This window comes from Oncorhynchus gorbuscha, linkage group LG20 (genome assembly GCF_021184085.1).
Source record: "Oncorhynchus gorbuscha isolate QuinsamMale2020 ecotype Even-year linkage group LG20, OgorEven_v1.0, whole genome shotgun sequence".
In the NCBI taxonomy this organism is placed as follows: domain Eukaryota; kingdom Metazoa; phylum Chordata; class Actinopteri; order Salmoniformes; family Salmonidae; genus Oncorhynchus; species Oncorhynchus gorbuscha.
The window spans coordinates 1,282,917-1,300,416 of NC_060192.1; the positions used below are offsets into that span (position 1 = coordinate 1,282,917).

The 17,500-nt window shown below is 50.5% G+C and overlaps 1 protein-coding gene across 2 annotated transcripts in view; it reads left to right on the forward strand.

Annotated features, from left to right (window-relative positions):
* The window catches only part of LOC124006825 (breakpoint cluster region protein-like), a 151,001-nt gene that overhangs the window by 104,694 nt on the left and 28,807 nt on the right, over positions 1-17,500 (forward strand). For both annotated transcript variants that reach the window (XM_046317005.1, XM_046317004.1), the window contains 6 exons: positions 7,464-7,568; positions 7,786-7,971; positions 11,898-12,005; positions 13,324-13,384; positions 13,631-13,683; positions 14,100-14,240. In XM_046317005.1, coding sequence (XP_046172961.1) covers positions 7,464-7,568; positions 7,786-7,971; positions 11,898-12,005; positions 13,324-13,384; positions 13,631-13,683; positions 14,100-14,240 — 654 coding nt within the window. The remainder of the gene's footprint in view (positions 1-7,463; positions 7,569-7,785; positions 7,972-11,897; positions 12,006-13,323; positions 13,385-13,630; positions 13,684-14,099; positions 14,241-17,500) is intronic.

Below are 17,500 nucleotides of genomic sequence, written 5' to 3' on the forward strand. Positions count from 1 at the left end.
CTGGGCCAAACCCTCGTCTAACCCGGACAATGCTGGGCCAAACCCTGGCCAAACCCTCGTCTAACCCGGACAATGCTGGGCCAAACCCTCGTCTAACCCGGACAATGCTGGGCCAAACCCTGGCCAAACCCTCGTCTAACCCGGACAATGCTGGGCCAAACCCTCGTCTAACCCGGACGCTGCTGGGCCAAACCCTCGTCTAACCCGGACGATGCTGGGCCAAACCCTCTTCTAACCCGGACGATGCTGGGCCAAACCCTCGTCTAACCCGGACGATGCTGGGCCAAACCCTCGTCTAACCCGGACGATGCTGGGCCAAACCCTCGTCTAACCCGGACGATGCTGGGCCAAGCTCTCGTCTAACCCGGACGATGCTGGGCCAAACCCTCGTCTAACCCGGACGATGCTGGGCCAAACCCTGGCCAAACCCTCGTCTAACCCGGACAATGCTGGGCCAAACCCTGGCCAAACCCTCGTCTAACCCGGACAATGCTGGGCCAAACCCTCGTCTAACCCGGACAATGCTGGGCCAAACCCTGGCCAAACCCTCGTCTAACCCGGACGATGCTGGGCCAAACCCTGGCCAAAACCTCGTCTAACCCGGACGATGCTGGGCCAAACCCTGGCCAAACCCTCGTCTAACCCGGACAATGCTGGGCCAAACCCTCGTCTAACCCGGACGCTGCTGGGCCAAACCCTCGTCTAACCCGGACAATGCTGGGCCAAACCCTGGCCAAACCCTCGTCTAACCCGGACAATGCTGGGCCAAACCCTCGTCTAACCCGGACAATGCTGGGCCAAACCCTGGCCAAACCCTCGTCTAACCCGGACAATGCTGGGCCAAACCCTCGTCTAACCCGGACGCTGCTGGGCCAAACCCTCGTCTAACCCGGACGATGCTGGGCCAAACCCTCGTCTAACCCGGACAATGCTGGGCCAAGCTCTCGTCTAACCCGGACGATGCTGGGCCAAACCCTCGTCTAACCCGGACGATGCTGGGCCAAACCCTCGTCTAACCCGGACGATGCTGGGCCAAACCCTCGTCTAACCCGGACGATGCTGGGCCAAACCCTCGTCTAACCCGGACGCTGCTGGGCCAAACCCTCGTCTAACCCGGACGATGCTGGGCCAAACCCTCATCTAACCCGGACGATGCTGGGCCAAACCCTCGTCTAACCCGGACGATGCTGGGCCAAACCCTCGTCTAACCCGGACGATGCTGGGCCAAACCCTCGTCTAACCCGGACGATGCTGGGCCAAGCTCTCGTCTAACCCGGACGATGCTGGGCCAAACCCTCGTCTAACCCGGACGATGCTGGGCCAAACCCTCATCTAACCCGGACGATGCTGGGCCAAACCCTCGTCTAACCCGGACGATGCTGGGCCAAACCCTCGTCTAACCCGGACGACGCTGGGCCAATTGTGCGCCGCGCTATGGGACTCCCGATCACGGCCGGTTGTGATACAGCCCGTCTGTAGTGACGTCTCTAGCACTGAGATGCCGTAGACCGCTGCGCCACTCAGGAGCCCTTTATAAAATGATTTGGAAAGGCACACACCTGTCTATACAAGGTCCCACAGTTGACAGTGCATGTCAGAGCAAAAAAAACAAGCAAATGAGGTTGAAGGATTTGTCCGTAGAGTTCAGAGACGGGATTGTGTCGAGGTACAGATCTGGGGAAGGGTACCCAAAAATGTCTGCAGCATTGAAGGTCCCCAACAACACAGTAGCCTCCATCATTCTTAAATGGAAGAAGTTTGGAACCACCAAGACTCTCCCTAGAGCTGGCCGCCCGGCCAAACTGAGCAATGGAGAAGAAGGGCCTTGGTCAGGGAGGTGACCAAAAACCTGATGGTCACTCTGACAGAGCTCTAGAGTTCCTCTGTGGAGATGGGAGAACCTTCCTGAAGGACAACCATCTCTGCAGCAATCCACCAATCAGGGCTTTATGGTAGTGGCCAGACAGAAGCCACTCCTCAATGAAATGCACGTGACAGCCCACTTGGAGTTTGCCAGAAGGAACCTAAAGGACTCTCAGACCATGAGAAACAAGATTCTCTGGTCTGATGAATCCAAGATTGAACTCTTTGGCCTGAATGCCAAGCGTCACGTCTGGAGGAAACCAGGCACCATCCCTACGGTGAAGCAGGGTGGTGGCAGCATCACGGGACCTTTTTCTGCCACACCCGTTGCTGACAGGTGTATGAAATCGGCGGCAGGGATGTGGAGACTAGTCAGGATTGAGTGAAAGATGAACGGAGCAAAGTACAGAGAGATCCTTGATGAAAACCTGCTCCAGAGCACACAGGACCTCAGACTGGGGCGAAGGTTCACCTTCCAACAGGACAACAACCCTAAGCACACAACCAAGACAATGCAGGCGTGGCTTTGGGACAAGGCTCTGAATGTCCCTGAGTGGCCCAGCCAGAGCCGGGACTTGAGAGACCTGAAAATAGCTGTGCAGCGACGCTCCCCATCAAACCTGACAGAGCTTGAGAGGATCTGCAGAGAAGAATGGGAGAAACTCCCCAAATACAGGTGTGCCAAGCTTGTAGCGTCCTATCAAGAAGACTCGAGGCTGTAATCGCTGCCAAAGGTGCTTCAACAAAGTACTGAGTAAAGGGTCAGAATTTTTATGTGGATATTATATTTCCATTTTAAATTTTGTAATAAACATTTCTACAAACCTGTTTTTACTTTGTCAATATGTGGTGTTGTGTGTAGATTGATGAGGGAACAAATCAACTTAATCAACTTTAGAATAAGGCTGTAACGATACAAGATGTGGGAAAATTCAAGGGGTCTGAATACTTTCCGAATGCATCTCCCCCAGAGTCGTCCACTACCATCAGGCCATTCCTGAGTGATCACATCACCCCTGAGGCAGCGACCTGGAAAAAGGTCACTCATGTCTGTGGGCCAACTCTTCTGAAGCGTTAAGATTCTCCTCAAGGCTGTTAAATGTCTTTAACGAGTCCCCGGCAATTTTTGTTGCCTGACTCAAAATGAATACAATTTTTGTTGCCTGACTCAAAGGAAAGTCATCGTGGGAGATGTCAACACCAAGACGTAGAATAACTACATAGACTAACCGCCAGTAGCATATCTCTCTGTCTCTCTGTCAATGCCTAGTCGGTCTCTCTTGAAATGGAAAGTATTAGAGTACAATAACTCACTCCTGTACAGAACAAGATTATTCAGAGATGTTTGTATTTCGTGTTACACCCGAGGGGTTCGTTAATAAATACTTCAGAGAGAGGGACGATGGTGTTTTTTCCAGAGAAAATTTGAGAAATGAAAGTGAACAGGGCTATTATAAAATGAGATGCCCACACCGCCTCCTACCTGGCTTTGAACCCTTATGGAATGTGACGTCTCGCTGCCATGGGAGACAGAGAGAAGAGAATACTATTTCAATGTTTCTACGTTTCTCTCAATGTCCTCAGTTATTAGGCTTAATCATATGATAATAGCTGTTAGTATATATTATGGTGTATTTCCAGTGAGTGAGCAATTAGCTTGAGACTTACTTTAACAAATTGGTAGCGATGATGAATCCATGCTATTAGCACCACTGCTAGTTGTGCATTTAGGATGTATTTAGTGAATGAGAAATGTACACAAGTCAAGGTACACAAAGTTACTGTAGACTGATTTTGGGTGGGTGTTTTCCTTTTGTCCTACTATTACACACACACACACACACACACACACACACACACACACACACACACACACACACACACACACACACACACACACACACACACACACACACACACACACACACACACACACACACACACACACACACACACACACACAATTCTCTTAGTTGTGTGTACAGTAAGTACCTACTTTAAGGGAGTGGCTGCTGCTGTTAGCATAATCAGCTGAGCTTTAGGCCCAGCCCTAGACCCCCCCCCCCCCCCCCCCCTGTCTTGGCTGTCTGCACACTGAGAGGGGCTCATTAGTTGTTGCCGTGACAATGAATAAAATATGTTATTATGGAGATGTGACGGGCCCTCCCGAGGTGAGGAGGAGTGTCTGGTCCTGAGCAGTGAATGAATGAATAAACACACATCACTCAACTCCACCATGGAACCGTGGGCTGGCTGGCCCCGTTATAACTCGAGAAGGTTTCACAAAATGTTCATCTTCACTCATTTTTATTTAAAGACATTCTCTGGTACTTCTGTATACTTTCGAGCCAGAGGTTCTAAAAAGTGGTCCCCGAAAATGACGTACTACATCACATATGTGCAGATACACTATATATACAAAGGTATGTGGACACCTCTCAAATTAGTGGATTCGGCTATTTCAGCCAAACCCGTTGTTGACAGGTGGATAAAATCAACACACAGCCATGCAATCTCCATAGACAAACATAGAATGGCCTTTCAGCCAAACCCGTTGTTGACAGGTGGATAAAATCAAGGACAGAGCCGTGCAATCTCCATAGACAAACATTGGCAGTGGGACCTCACTGAAGAGCTCTGTGGCTTTCATCGTGGCGCCGTCATAGGATTCCACCTTTCCAATAAGTCAGTTTGTATAATTTCTGCCCTGCTAGAGCTGCCCCGGTCAACCTTAAGTGCTGCTATTGTGAAGTGGAAACGTCTAGGAGCAACAACGGCTCAGCCGCTGAAATACAGCCGCGTAGTGGTAGGCCACACAAGCTCACGGAACGGGACCGCCGAATGCTGACGCACGCAGAGCGTAAAAATTGTCCGTCAACACTCACTACCGAGTTCCAAACTACCTCTGGAAGCAACGACAGCATAAGAACTGTTTGTCGGGAGCTTCATGAAATGGGTTTCCATGGCTGAGCAGCTGCACACAAGCCTAAGAACACCATGTGCAATGCCAAGCGCCGGCTGGAGTGGTGTGAAGCCACCATTGGACTCTGGAACAGTGGGAACACGTTCTCTGGAGTGATGAATCACACTTCACCATCTGGCAGTCCGATGGACAAATCTGGGTTTGATGGATGCCAGGAGAACACTACCTGCCTGAATGCATCGTGCCAACTGTAAAGTTTGGTGGAGGAGGAATACTGGTCTGGGGCTGTTTTTCATGGTTCAGGCCCCTTAGTTCCAGTGAAGGGAAATCTTAACGCTACAGCATACAATTACATTCTAGACGATTCTGTGCTTCCAACTTTGTGGCAACAGTTTGGTCATACATCTGTTCTCAGTCATGTAGCTTGTCCAAACATCCAAAGCGTGCGTACTCTTGTCAAATAAAATGCTTTAAATGATCTTCTCTTTTAACACTCTTGTGAAGTATGGAAGCAGAAAAGGCCTGTTCTATAAGAGCCAGAGAAACAGAACCAAACACAGCACAGACCCCTGGGTAATGGAGTCCACAGCACAGACCCCTGGGTAATGGAGTCCACAGCACAGACCCCTGGGTAATGGGATCCACAGCACAGACCCCTGGGTAATGGGATCCACAGCACAGACCCCTGGGTAATGGGATCCACAGCACAGACCCCTGGGTAATGGGATCCACAGCACAGACCCCTGGGTAATGGGATCCACAGCACAGACCCCTGGGTAATGGGATCCACAGCACAGACCCCTGGGTAATGGGATCCACATCACAGACCCCTGGGTAAAGGGATCCACAGCACAGACCCCTGGGTAATGGGATCCACAGCACAGACCCCTGGGTAATGGGATCCACAGCACAGACCCCTGGGTAATGGAGTCCATCAGTTTGTCTGGTCCCCTGTAGTTCCCCAGAGACTCTTACTGACATCTGCTGCTTCCACTACCTGTGCAGTGGCCATGGAAACAGGAGTTTCAGGCTCATTTACCCCCCATTAACACACACAGAAGGTGCTTTCTCGCATCGTGTCATTCATTTCAGCATTTTTTGATTATCTCTCCTATGGCTTCTGTTTACACACACACACACACACACACACACACACACACACACACACACACACACACACACACACACACACACACACACACACACACACACACACACACACACACACACACACACACACACACACACACACACACACACACACACACGTTTGTTTTACTATCCTTGTGGGGACCAAACATCTGATTCTCATTCTTAACCTAACCTTAAATCTAACCCCTAAGCCTAAAATAGTATTTTTCTATGTGGGGAAATGTCCCCATTTTCCTTGTTTTACTAGCCTTTTGAGTTCATCTGATTCCCACAAGGATAGTAAAACCAAACACATACAATCACACAAAGAGAAAAGCCCTTACCGGAGCGTGCATTATGTCCGCCCTTATCCTGTCTGAGACTAAAGTACATTCTCATCATAGTCTCCAAATGAAGGCAGTAGTCAGATTCCTCTCTATTGTAGCTTACCCCCCCCCCCCACACTCTCAGAATCTCTCTTTTAAAGGAGCCCCAGGCTGTGTTCTGTAGTAGCTGGGCACAGATAGCTTTACTACTACTTGGTCCATTCAACTTGTAGCTCAGTTGGTAGAGCATGGCGCTTGTAACGCCAGGGTAGTGGGTTCGATCCCCGGGTCCACCCATAAGTAGAATGTATGCACACATGACTGTAAGTCGCTTTGGATAAAAGCGTCTGCTAAATGGCATATATTATTATTATATATTACTTCAGCTTAGTGAATGGGTTGGATAGCCCAGACCCGGGAGAGGTACTGCCTGGCCCAGCCGTGGCCTACCCTGCTCCACTCTCTCCTAGCTTTGCCTCCTGCCATGACTCTCCTCTGTCCCGGAGCCTGGGGGTTAGCTTTGCCTCCTGCCATGACTCTCCTCTGTCCCGGAGCCTGGGGGTTAGCTTTGCCTCCTGCCATGACTCTCCTCTGTCCCGGAGCCTGGGGGTTAGCTTTGCCTCCTGCCATGACTCTCCTCTGTCCCGGAGCCTGGGGGTTAGCTTTGCCTCCTGCCATGACTCTCCTCTGTCCTGGAGACTGGGGGTTAGCTTTGCCTCCTGCTATGACTCTCCTCTGTCCCGGAGCCTGGGGGTTAGCTTTGCCTCCTGCCATGACTCTCCTCTGTCCTGGAGACTGGGGGTTAGCTTTGCCTCCTGCTATGACTCTCCTCTGTCCCGGAGCCTGGGGGTTAGCTTTGCCTCCTGCCATGACTCTCCTCTGTCCCGGAGCCTGGGGGTTAGCTTACCAACTTACATCCCATGGGAAACCCTGACTGCCAGAGTTATTTTAGTTTCCTTGGTTAGGCGAGACGGCCCAAAGCTCTTTCCTTGGCCGCATGTTGAGTGTTTTTACTCTCTAGTGAGGTTGGCCTGGAAGAATGCTAGAACAATGGCTTCCTTAAAGACGAAGCTGTGTCTTTTACACCCCAGCTTTTATGAACTATTGCTCCTCTAGTCTTCCCACTACGCTGTTGCCATTCAGACTCAAACTAATGGCCTGGTGTGAATGGTCTCATTCATACAGTACTTATATTGTGGTTTCCTGTGTGTCCGCTGCAGACGGAGTTGGACCTGGAGAAAGGCCTGGAGATGAGGAAGTGGGTTCTGTCTGGGATCCTGGCCAGCGAGGAGACCTACCTCAGCCACCTGGAGGCACTGCTACTGGTGAGAGGCACACACACACGCACGCACGCACGCACGCACGCACGCACGCACGCACGCACGCACACACACACACACACACACACACACACACACACACACACACACACACACACACACACACACACACACTTGCCGTGAACGCTCTACGTGTCACATGCACACAAACACACACACTATACAAACTCTCTCTCTATCTCCCTCCCTCCTATTCTCTCAGCCTATGAAGCCTCTGAAGGCAGCAGCCACCACGTCCCAGCCCGTGCTGACCATCCCCCAGATCGAGACCATCTTCTTCAAAGTGCCTGAGCTCTACGAGGTCCACAAGGAGTTCTACGACGGCCTGCTCCCCCGGGTGCAGCAGTGGAGCCACCACCAGCGCGTGGGGGACCTCTTCCAGAAACAGGTGAGGTCATAAGACAGATCCTTGGGGTGTTCCCCCTGCCCTGTGTCTGTCGGAGACTGGTGCCTGACTCGGGATGACAGAGGACTTCCTAATGAGTCCCTCCCTGGACCTGGCTACTTGGCAACATGGCAACATGACATTGCCACCCCACCGCCTACAGGAGAGCTAGGCCTGTCATGAGTGCTGTGTGTAAGGGGACAGTGGACAGGGAGAAGGAGAGTGTCACCATGCTGTCTTTTCTACTGAGACGAATGCTACACTGAGCTTTGTGTCACTAAGAAGCAACCTATAAATAATGCCAAACACTGAGCGATGAGGGACTTAGGTGGAAAAAATATGCCGATGAGCCCTTGAGCAAGGCACTTGAACCCTAATTGCTCCTGTAAGTTGCCCTGGATAAGAATATCTGCTAAATGACACAAAGGAAAACAAATTGTAAAAGGATGATTTTATTTGTCTGTTTAAACTGTCAGGGCAGCACATGCCGGAATCCTTTTCTGCATTTTATTGATTCATTGTTAGTTTGTTTCTCCTCCGTCTCTCTTGTCTGTGTCTGATAACCCTCTTAAAGGGAAACCCATTTAAACCTACCTCACCCTCTCTCTCTCCCTCTCTCTCTCTCTCTCTCTCTCTCTCTCTCTCTCTCTCTGTCTCTCTCTCTCTCTCTCTGTGTATCTCTGTCTCTCTCTGTCTCTCTCTCTCTCTCTGTCTCTCTCTCTCTCTCTCTCTGTATCTCTGTCTCTCTCTCTCTGTGTCTCTCTGTCTCTCTCTCTCTCTCTCTCTCTCTCTCTCTCTCTCTCTCTCTCTCTCTCTCTCTCTCTCTCTCTCTCTCTGTGTCTGATAACCCTCTTAAAGGGAAACCCATTTAAACCTACCTCTCTCTCTCTCTCTCTCTCTCTCTCTCTCTGTCTCTCTCTGTCTCTCTATCCCTCCCTCTCTGTCTCTCTATCCCTCCCTCTCTCTGTCTCCCTCTCTCTGCCTCTCTCTCTGTCTCTCTCTCTCTCTCTGTCTCTGTATCTCTCTCTCTCTGTATCTCTGTCTCTCTCTCTCTCTCTGTCTCTGTGTCTCTCTCTCTCTCTGTATCTCTGTCTCTCTCTCTCTGTGTCTCTCTCTCTCTCTCTCTCTCTCTCTCTCTCTCTCTCTCTCTCTCTCTCTCTCTCTCTCTCTCTCTCTCTCTCTCTCTCTCTCTCTCTGTCTCTCTCTCTGTCTCTCTATCCCTCCCTCTCTCTGTCTCCCTCTCTCTGCCTCTCTCTCTGTCTCTCTCTCTCTCTGTCTCTGTATCTCTCTCTCTCTGTGTATCTCTGTCTCTCTCTGTCTCTCTCTCTCTCTCTGTCTCTCTCTCTCTCTGTATCTCTGTCTCTCTCTCTCTGTGTCTCTCTGTCTCTCTCTCTCTCTCTCTCTCTCTCTCTCTCTCTCTCTCTCTCTCTCTCTCTCTCTCTCTCTCTCTCTCTGTATCTCTCAGTCAATCTCTCCGTTGTAGCAGAGGTCATCATTCCCTCAATTACTGCTCCTCTCCTCTCTCGACAGACGTCAGTCAATGAGAGTCAGGGGGAGACGCCGCCGACGCGGCAGAAACAGTCTCCCTACCTGGCAGCCATTTAGGGGGAGGAGAAGAGAGTCTCTCAGATAGAGCTGTCTCTCCCTGTCAGCCAGAGGAGTAGTAACGGCACATCACTACCAGAAAGAAGGGACGAAAACTCCTGGAAAGCCTCTAAATAATAGACAGTAGTGTTTTCCCCTCCTTGCACGCTCCCTCACTGCTGTTTCTCATGTAGGCCTACTGAGACACCATGAAGACTGACATTTCTTTGTTTAGGAGAGATGGATAACAATGGTGTATTTTAAGAGTCATTTACACAAAGTGTTCAGTATATACACTGACATTATGTACACCTTTATTTAACCTTTATTTAACCAGGCAAGTCAGTTAAGAACAAATTCTTATTTTCAATGACGGCCTAGGAACAGTGGGTTAACTGCCTGTTCAGAAGCAGAACGACAGATTTGTACCTTGTCAGCTCGGGGATTTGAACTTGCAACCTTCCGGTTACTAGTTCAACACTCTAACCACTAGGCTACCCTACTGTACATGCTATGTGTATTGTAAGGTTACATTCTAGATAAGAAAATCATCCCAGCCAAGCGGTTACGCTCGTTATATTTCAAATCCAATTTGATTGGTCACATATTTATCAGATGTTTTTGCGAGTGTAGCGAAATGCTTGTAAACGTCACTGTGCGTTCATCCAGCAACTGTGTGTCCCGAGCGGCTCCAGTGGCTCCCGTTGTGTTGTCTGCAGCGCTATTACCGCCATCCCGGCTCCTCCCCGCCCATAGTGGGATTGTCACGCTCTGAATTCCTGTCCACTGTGCTGCAGATTGATTCTGGCCCGAGGCAGGACTCAGACACAGTGGGGATAGGCTGTAAATGGCTTTACCCCGTAACATCCAGCACCTCCTGGAAAAAACCTGGGTTTCTTTCGACAGAGTGCCAAAATCGATTGTCTCTTTTGTGACGGCAGTGGACATGAAATGCTGTAGAGGTCATGGGGTCACACCGGGGGGAATAATGTGCATGTGAGGGAATTGGGAAGTAGAACAGGCTTGGAACCTCTAACCTTGGCAATTTGACTGGTAAACACATTGGTACGCTCGCAATGGCTCCTGGTATTGTGACGCAATCATTTTCCAGGTAATGATGCTGTCTTATGTGGCTCATGCAATGGAATGTATTTTTTGTGATGTCAGTTGAGTTGATTCAACAAATTACAGCGCAGATTGATGAGTACTCTTCCTGCTTTTACTTCCTGCTTTTACTTCCTGCTTTTACTTCCTGCTTTTACTTCCTGCTTTTACTTCCTGCTTTTACTTCCTGCTTTTACTTCCTGGTTTTTACGCAGATTGATGAGTACTCTTCCTGCTTTTACTTCCTGCTTTTAGTTCCTGCTTTTAGTTCCTGCTTTTAATTCCTGCTTTTACTTCCTGGTTTTTACGCAGATTGATGAGTACTCTTCCTGCTTTTAGTTCCTGCTTTTAATTCCTGCTTTTACTTCCTGCTTTTACTTCCTGCTTTTACTTCCTGCTTTGCTCCTATGGGTACACTCGCAATTGCCGCCGGTCCACCCATTGTACCCATTGACTTGAATGGGGACGCCCGTTCTCTACATCCTGTCCCCTCCTCTTTATCCCCTGCTCTCACGCTTGTATTCTGGAGAATAGATTGGGCTGTTGAGCGCGAGGGAGATGAATAGTGTCACTGGGCGCGCAGAGTTTCAAGGAGTTAGGACGGCTGAATGAGATTTCCAAATGTGCTTTCACAGCAACCGTTAGCACAGATGCTAATTCCTCAGCCCAGCGCAGGCCTCCACTCCAGCAGCGTTTTTCGTGGTGAATATTGTTCTGCAGCTCCGCGGAGTGGTCACTAGCTGGCACCGTCATAAAGTCCGATTTTTAACCTAACCTCAACCACACTACACCACTAACCCTAATGCCTAACCCTAACCTGAAATTATGACCAAAAGCACATATTTGTTTTCATGAATTTTTATAATATGGCCAATTTTGACTTTTCAGCCCATCGAGCGGATATCGCTTAGTTCTGCCTCAAGGACTTGTTCCAATAAACGTCAAACTGCTCCACTCCACTACCATGGCAAAAGCTGTAGGCTAGGAGAACGCTGCAGAAACGATGGCGCTCGCCGTGGCCCCGTCTGTCGAACTGTGTCCCCAAGTTTTTGTTTCTTCACCCCTCAGGGGTTGTAGCTGTCATTTGTCATGTTGTGATTATGCCAACATATCCTACTGTCCCCTCAAAACAGCAATACAAACAGAAGGCCTACTTTGGTAAATATGGGTTATGGAAAGTGGTGACTGTGTTTCAATGTGACCTGTATTTTGTCCCCCCTCTCTCCCTGTTTGTCGGACAGGCCAGCCAGCTGGGAGTGTACCGGGCCTTTGTGGACAACTACGAGGTTGCCGTGGAGACGGCGGAGAAGTGCTGCCAGGCAAACACGCAGTTCGCTGAAATCTCTGAGGTAATGTGAACTGGCACGGAGGTAGAGGGGGAGGAGGGAGGGTTTTGTCCTTTCATCTTGACTCTGGGGGCCAGGGGGTACACCTCTTGTTTTGGACATGGTGATGGGAGATGATGACTTGGGGGTGGCAAGAAGGAAACACAGACACGCTCAGCCTCCCGTCTCCACACTGTGGCCCAGGCCCAGGTCACTCTGCCTCGCTGCGTAGCGAGACCGACTGAGAGAAAGCGTTGTACACTGAAAGTGGGTGAAAGTGGGCCATTAAGCACACAGGGGGAAATCATTTCACAGCTACCCGGTGTAAGGAGGACAGAGGGGTATCAAAGGCACCACTCAACAGCTGGGAAGCTTCAACAGCTTCAGCAGCCTCCATTGCTGTACCCAACCAGAAGGGAGAAGTGTGTGTGTGAGCTGTGTGTTCAGCCGTGATGTGGAACAATGCAGAGGGTGTGTTGCTTAATATTTTGGGTTTCTGGTTGCTTCGTGAGCCCCCCGGCGGCCAGAGGCCCTGAAGTAGGGAAATGCACTCCATCTCAGCTAAGTGCAGATGAAGCAGGACAGGCTAATATATTCATTAATCCTCCCCCCAAACTGAGCTTCTACAGGTAGCCTGAAGGGCCCAGCCTTGCTAGTGGAAGAACGTCTCTCAGATAGGATGTAGAATTGCTTGAACAAGGAAGCATAATGCCAGGGCAAGGACACTAACTAAACATGCCTGTGGTGCTGTCGTGCTTTGGGAGAAACAGTTTAGACAACGGCGTACGAAGCTGGGGTAAGTCTCGGTGTGAGGCTTCATTTACTTGTCAGACTACAGGAGTCCGTGAGGTAAACGATCAAATCCAAAATTTGACTAAGATCTCTTGACTAGCAGGGGGGCTTGTTTTGGACTAATATCCTGAAGTCCTTGTGTAGCCACGATCACGGCTACGCAAAATCTGGAACATTGAGGATGGTGCCTGGATTTGAGGGAGAGAATCAATCAATCGGTGTTCTTATTGAGATATGTAGTAATGCATTGTCTCTCTGCCATTTAAATGTGACAGTGGGAAACAATGCTGATGTGTGGGTGCAGGATGAGACGAATTAGGAATATGAGGCTGAGGGAAGTGTCTGTCCTCGGTGCTGGAGGCCTCTCTGCGTTCTGAATGGCACTCTATTCCATTTATAGTGCCTTACCTTTGACCAAGCCAAGGGCCAGTCTACTACTACTATTTATCAGCACCAGAATGAGTGTTCATGTATGAGGCATGTTGATTCGTTTCTGTTTTTTCCCTTGTGTAATGTTGCCCCACTGTTCACTCGTTCTGTGTCCCTACAGAACCTCAGGGTGAGGAGCACCAAGGACGTGAAGGACCAGTCAGCCAAGAACTCCCTGGAGAGTAAGTAGCCCACAGCATTACTGAACCTGGAAGGTACAGTAAGAAAATAGGCCGAAACGAGAAAGGACCTACCTGTTGCAAAGCGTTTTGGTACGGTGCAGAGCGTTTTGATACGGTGTGCACTAATGAAGACAACCTGTGAACTCACTGCCACAGGCAGCACGGGCAGTATTTGACTGGGGTCATGTCATATTGCTCTGACTTAGGTTGTAATTCATGCTGCTGTCTCTCCTTTCTCTCTTAAAGCTCTCCTGTACAAGCCAGTGGACCGAGTGACCCGAAGCACCCTGGTTCTGCACGTGAGTACAGCCAGCAAAGCAGTTTGTCTTTTTGTTTTTTTCCTGCTCGTTTCTATGTACCGGTAACTCTCTGAACCTCACACCACGTGGTTTTAAATACTGTCTGTTTCTATGTACCGGTAACTCTCTGAACCTCACACCACGTGGTTTTAAATACTGTCTGTTTCTATGTACCGGTAACTCTCTGAACCTCACACCACGTGGTTTTAAATACTGTCTGTTTCTATGTACCGGTAACTCTGAACCTCACACCACGTGGTTTTAAATACTGTCTGTTTCTATGTACCGGTAACTCTGAACCTCACACCACGTGGTTTTAAATACTGTCTTGGTTTTAACTGCCGACCCCAATACTGTAACATAGGCTCTGCTTGAAAGGCACTGTAAGTCTGTGTCTCTGCCGTTCCACTCTGCAGGACCTGCTGAAGCACACGCCCTGCAGCCACCCAGACCACCCTCTGCTCCAGGACGCGCTCCGCATCTCCCAGAACTTTTTGTCCAGCATCAACGAGGAGACCACGCCCAGACGCCAGTCCATGACCGTCAAGAAGGGAGAGGTGAGGAGCAGCGCTGATCTAGGAGCAGTTTTTCCTGTTAGGTCATAGTGAATAAGATTACATGGACAGGTGGGGATCTGACCCTAGATCAGCACTCCTCCTCTGAGACGCTTTATGAATAGAGGCTCGGCTGTATCTCTGTGTTGTTGAATGTTCTTAAGCAATTAGACCAAAGCATAGCTTTATCTTTTTTGGGCTCAGGGCCATTGTGACTGTTATGTTATTCTAGGTTTATGGTGAGGGTATGGTATTACATCATTGACCAGTAACCCAACACTGGTAGATTGAACCTTGCCCTGCCCTCATAACGACCTGTAGTGATTCCACTGAAGGGGAGGATGAAGGGGGGGGGGGTATGGGATGACCTAATATGGTGTCAAACGCAATATATGCCCAAATATGGCAATAATAGAAAGTCCCCTGCACATGCCTGTTAGGAACCCTGGATCTCCGTCCCTCCAACCCCGACATCTCCCCCCTAGAGACCACCTGAGTTGGAGATGCACATGCCTGTTAGGAACCCTGGATCTCCGTCCCTCCAACCCCGACATCTCCCCCCCCCTAGAGACCACCTGAGTTGGAGTTGCACATGATTGGATGTAATTTGATTGACAGCTGGCGTGACACCGGCGCTCATAATGGCCCATATCGAGTCTCTTATCGCTGACTGGGGAGTACAGATTCATTATTCATGTTGAGGCACCTCCCTATGCCCATGGGATGTCATTACTGCACCCCAACGTTAGCCCCCCACCCCCTTATCCTCATAGGCCCCACCCCCTTATCCTCATAGGCCCCACCCCTTATCCTCATAGGCCCCACCCCCTTATCCTCATAGGCCCCACCCCCACCCCTTATCCTCATAGGCCCCACCCCCTTATCCTCATAGGCCCCACCCCTTATCCTCATAGGCCCCACCCCTTATCCTCATAGGCCCCATTCACAGCTCTGTCTGTCTGCCCAGACCACACTGATCATCAAATATTGATCATGGATACATGGAAGGAGTGCATGGAATCAATGGTCCCTGTTATATTGTGCTTTAGCAGCTAGTGTGTGTGTGTGTGTGTGTGTGTGTGTGTGTGTGTGTGTGTGTGTGTGTGTGTGTGTGTGTGTGTGTGTGTGTGTGTGTGTGTGTGTGTGTGTGTGTGTGTGTGTGTGTGTGTGTGTGTGTGTGTGTGTGTTTTAACCCCACTATGTTAAGATATACACAAATATAGCATGTGTCCCAAATGGCACCGTGTTCCCTATCTAGTGCACTACTTTTGGCCAGGGCCCATGAGGTTGTGCACTATGTCAGGCATTGGGGTGCCATTGAGGACTCGTACACAGTCGCCTTGGGACATCTCCAAGCCTGTCCTTGTCTCCAGCCTGACAGGAATGTTCAGTCACTACAGTTCATTGAGGCTTCAAGGACCTAATTACATGGTGCTATTTCAGCTTTTTGTTGTTGCTATTTGAGCCTCTTATACACAATGAATTTCTATCATTGGCTACTCGGTAGAACGCTAAATCCATAACGCTCTCTGAAAGCTGTCGAGGACTGAATAGCAGTGGTCCTGTGGTTAGCTCTGCTTCTGGACCGGCTCTTAGGTGGTCCTGTGGTTAGCTCTGCTTCTGGACCGGCTCTTAGGTGGTCCTGTGGTTAGCTCTGCTTCTGGACCGGCTCTTAGGTGGTCCTGTGGTTAGCTCTGCTTCTGGACCGGCTCTTAGGTGGTCCTGTGGTTAGCTCTGCTTCTGGACCGGCTCTTAGGTGGTCCTGTGGTTAGCTCTGCTTCTGGACCGGCTCTTAGGTGGTCCTGTGGTTAGCTCTGCTTCTGGACCGGCTCTTAGGTGGTCCTGTGGTTAGCTCTGCTTCTGGACCGGCTCTTAGGTGGTCCTGTGGTTAGCTCTGCTTCTGGACCGGCTCTTAGGTGGTCCTGTGGTTAGCTCTGCTTCTGGACCTGCTTCTGGACTCTTAGGTGGTCCTGTGGTTAGCTCTGCTTCTGGACCGGCTCTTAGGTGGTCCTGTGGTTAGCTCTGCTTCTGGACCGGCTCTTAGGTGGTCCTGTGGTTAGCTCTGCTTCTGGACCGGCTCTTAGGTGGTCCTGTGGTTAGCTCTGCTTCTGGACCGGCTCTTAGGTGGTCCTGTGGTTAGCTCTGCTTCTGGACCGGCTCTTAGGTGGTCCTGTGGTTAGCTCTGCTTCTGGACCGGCTCTTAGGTGGTCCTGTGGTTAGCTCTGCTTCTGGACCGGCTCTTAGGTGGTCCTGTGGTTAGCTCTGCTTCTGGACCGGCTCTTAGGTGGTCCTGTGGTTAGCTCTGCTTCTGGACCGGCTCTTAGGTGGTCCTGTGGTTAGCTCTGCTTCTGGACCGGCTCTTAGGTGGTCCTGTGGTTAGCTCTGCTTCTGGACCGGCTCTTAGGTGGTCCTGTGGTTAGCTCTGCTTCTGGACCGGCTCTTAGGTGGTCCTGTGGTTAGCTCTGCTTCTGGACCGGCTCTTAGGTGGTCCTGTGGTTAGCTCTGCTTCTGGACCGGCTCTTAGGTGGTCCTGTGGTTAGCTCTGCTTCTGGACCGGCTCTTAGGTGGTCCTGTGGTTAGCTCTGCTTCTGGACCGGCTCTTAGGTGGTCCTGTGGTTAGCTCTGCTTCTGGACCTTCTGGCTCTTAGGTGGTCCTGTGGTTAGCTCTGCTTCTGGACTCTGCTTCTGGACCGGCTCTTAGGTGGTCCTGTGGTTAGCTCTGCTTCTGGACCGGCTCTTAGGTGGTCCTGTGGTTAGCTCTGCTTCTGGACCGGCTCTTAGGTGGTCCTGTGGTTAGCTCTGCTTCTGGACCGGCTCTTAGGTGGTCCTGTGGTTAGCTCTGCTTCTGGACCGGCTCTTAGGTGGTCCTGTGGTTAGCTCTGCTTCTGGACCGGCTCTTAGGTGGTCTGCTTCTGGACCGGCTCTTAGGTGGTCCTGTGGTTAGCTCTGCTTCTGGACCGGCTCTTAGGTGGTCCTGTGGTTAGCTCTGCTTCTGGACCGGCTCTTAGGTGGTCCTGTGGTTAGCTCTGCTTCTGGACCGGCTCTTAGGTGGTCCTGTGGTTAGCTCTGCTTCTGGACCGGCTCTTAGGTGGTCCTGTGGTTAGCTCTGCTTCTGGATCGGCTCTTAGGTGGTCCTGTGGTTAGCTCTGCTTCTGGACCGGCTCTTAGGTGGTCCTGTGGTTAGCTCTGCTTCTGGACCGGCTCTTAGGTGGTCCTGTGGTTAGCTCTGCTTCTGGACCGGCTCTTAGGTGTTCCTGTGGTTA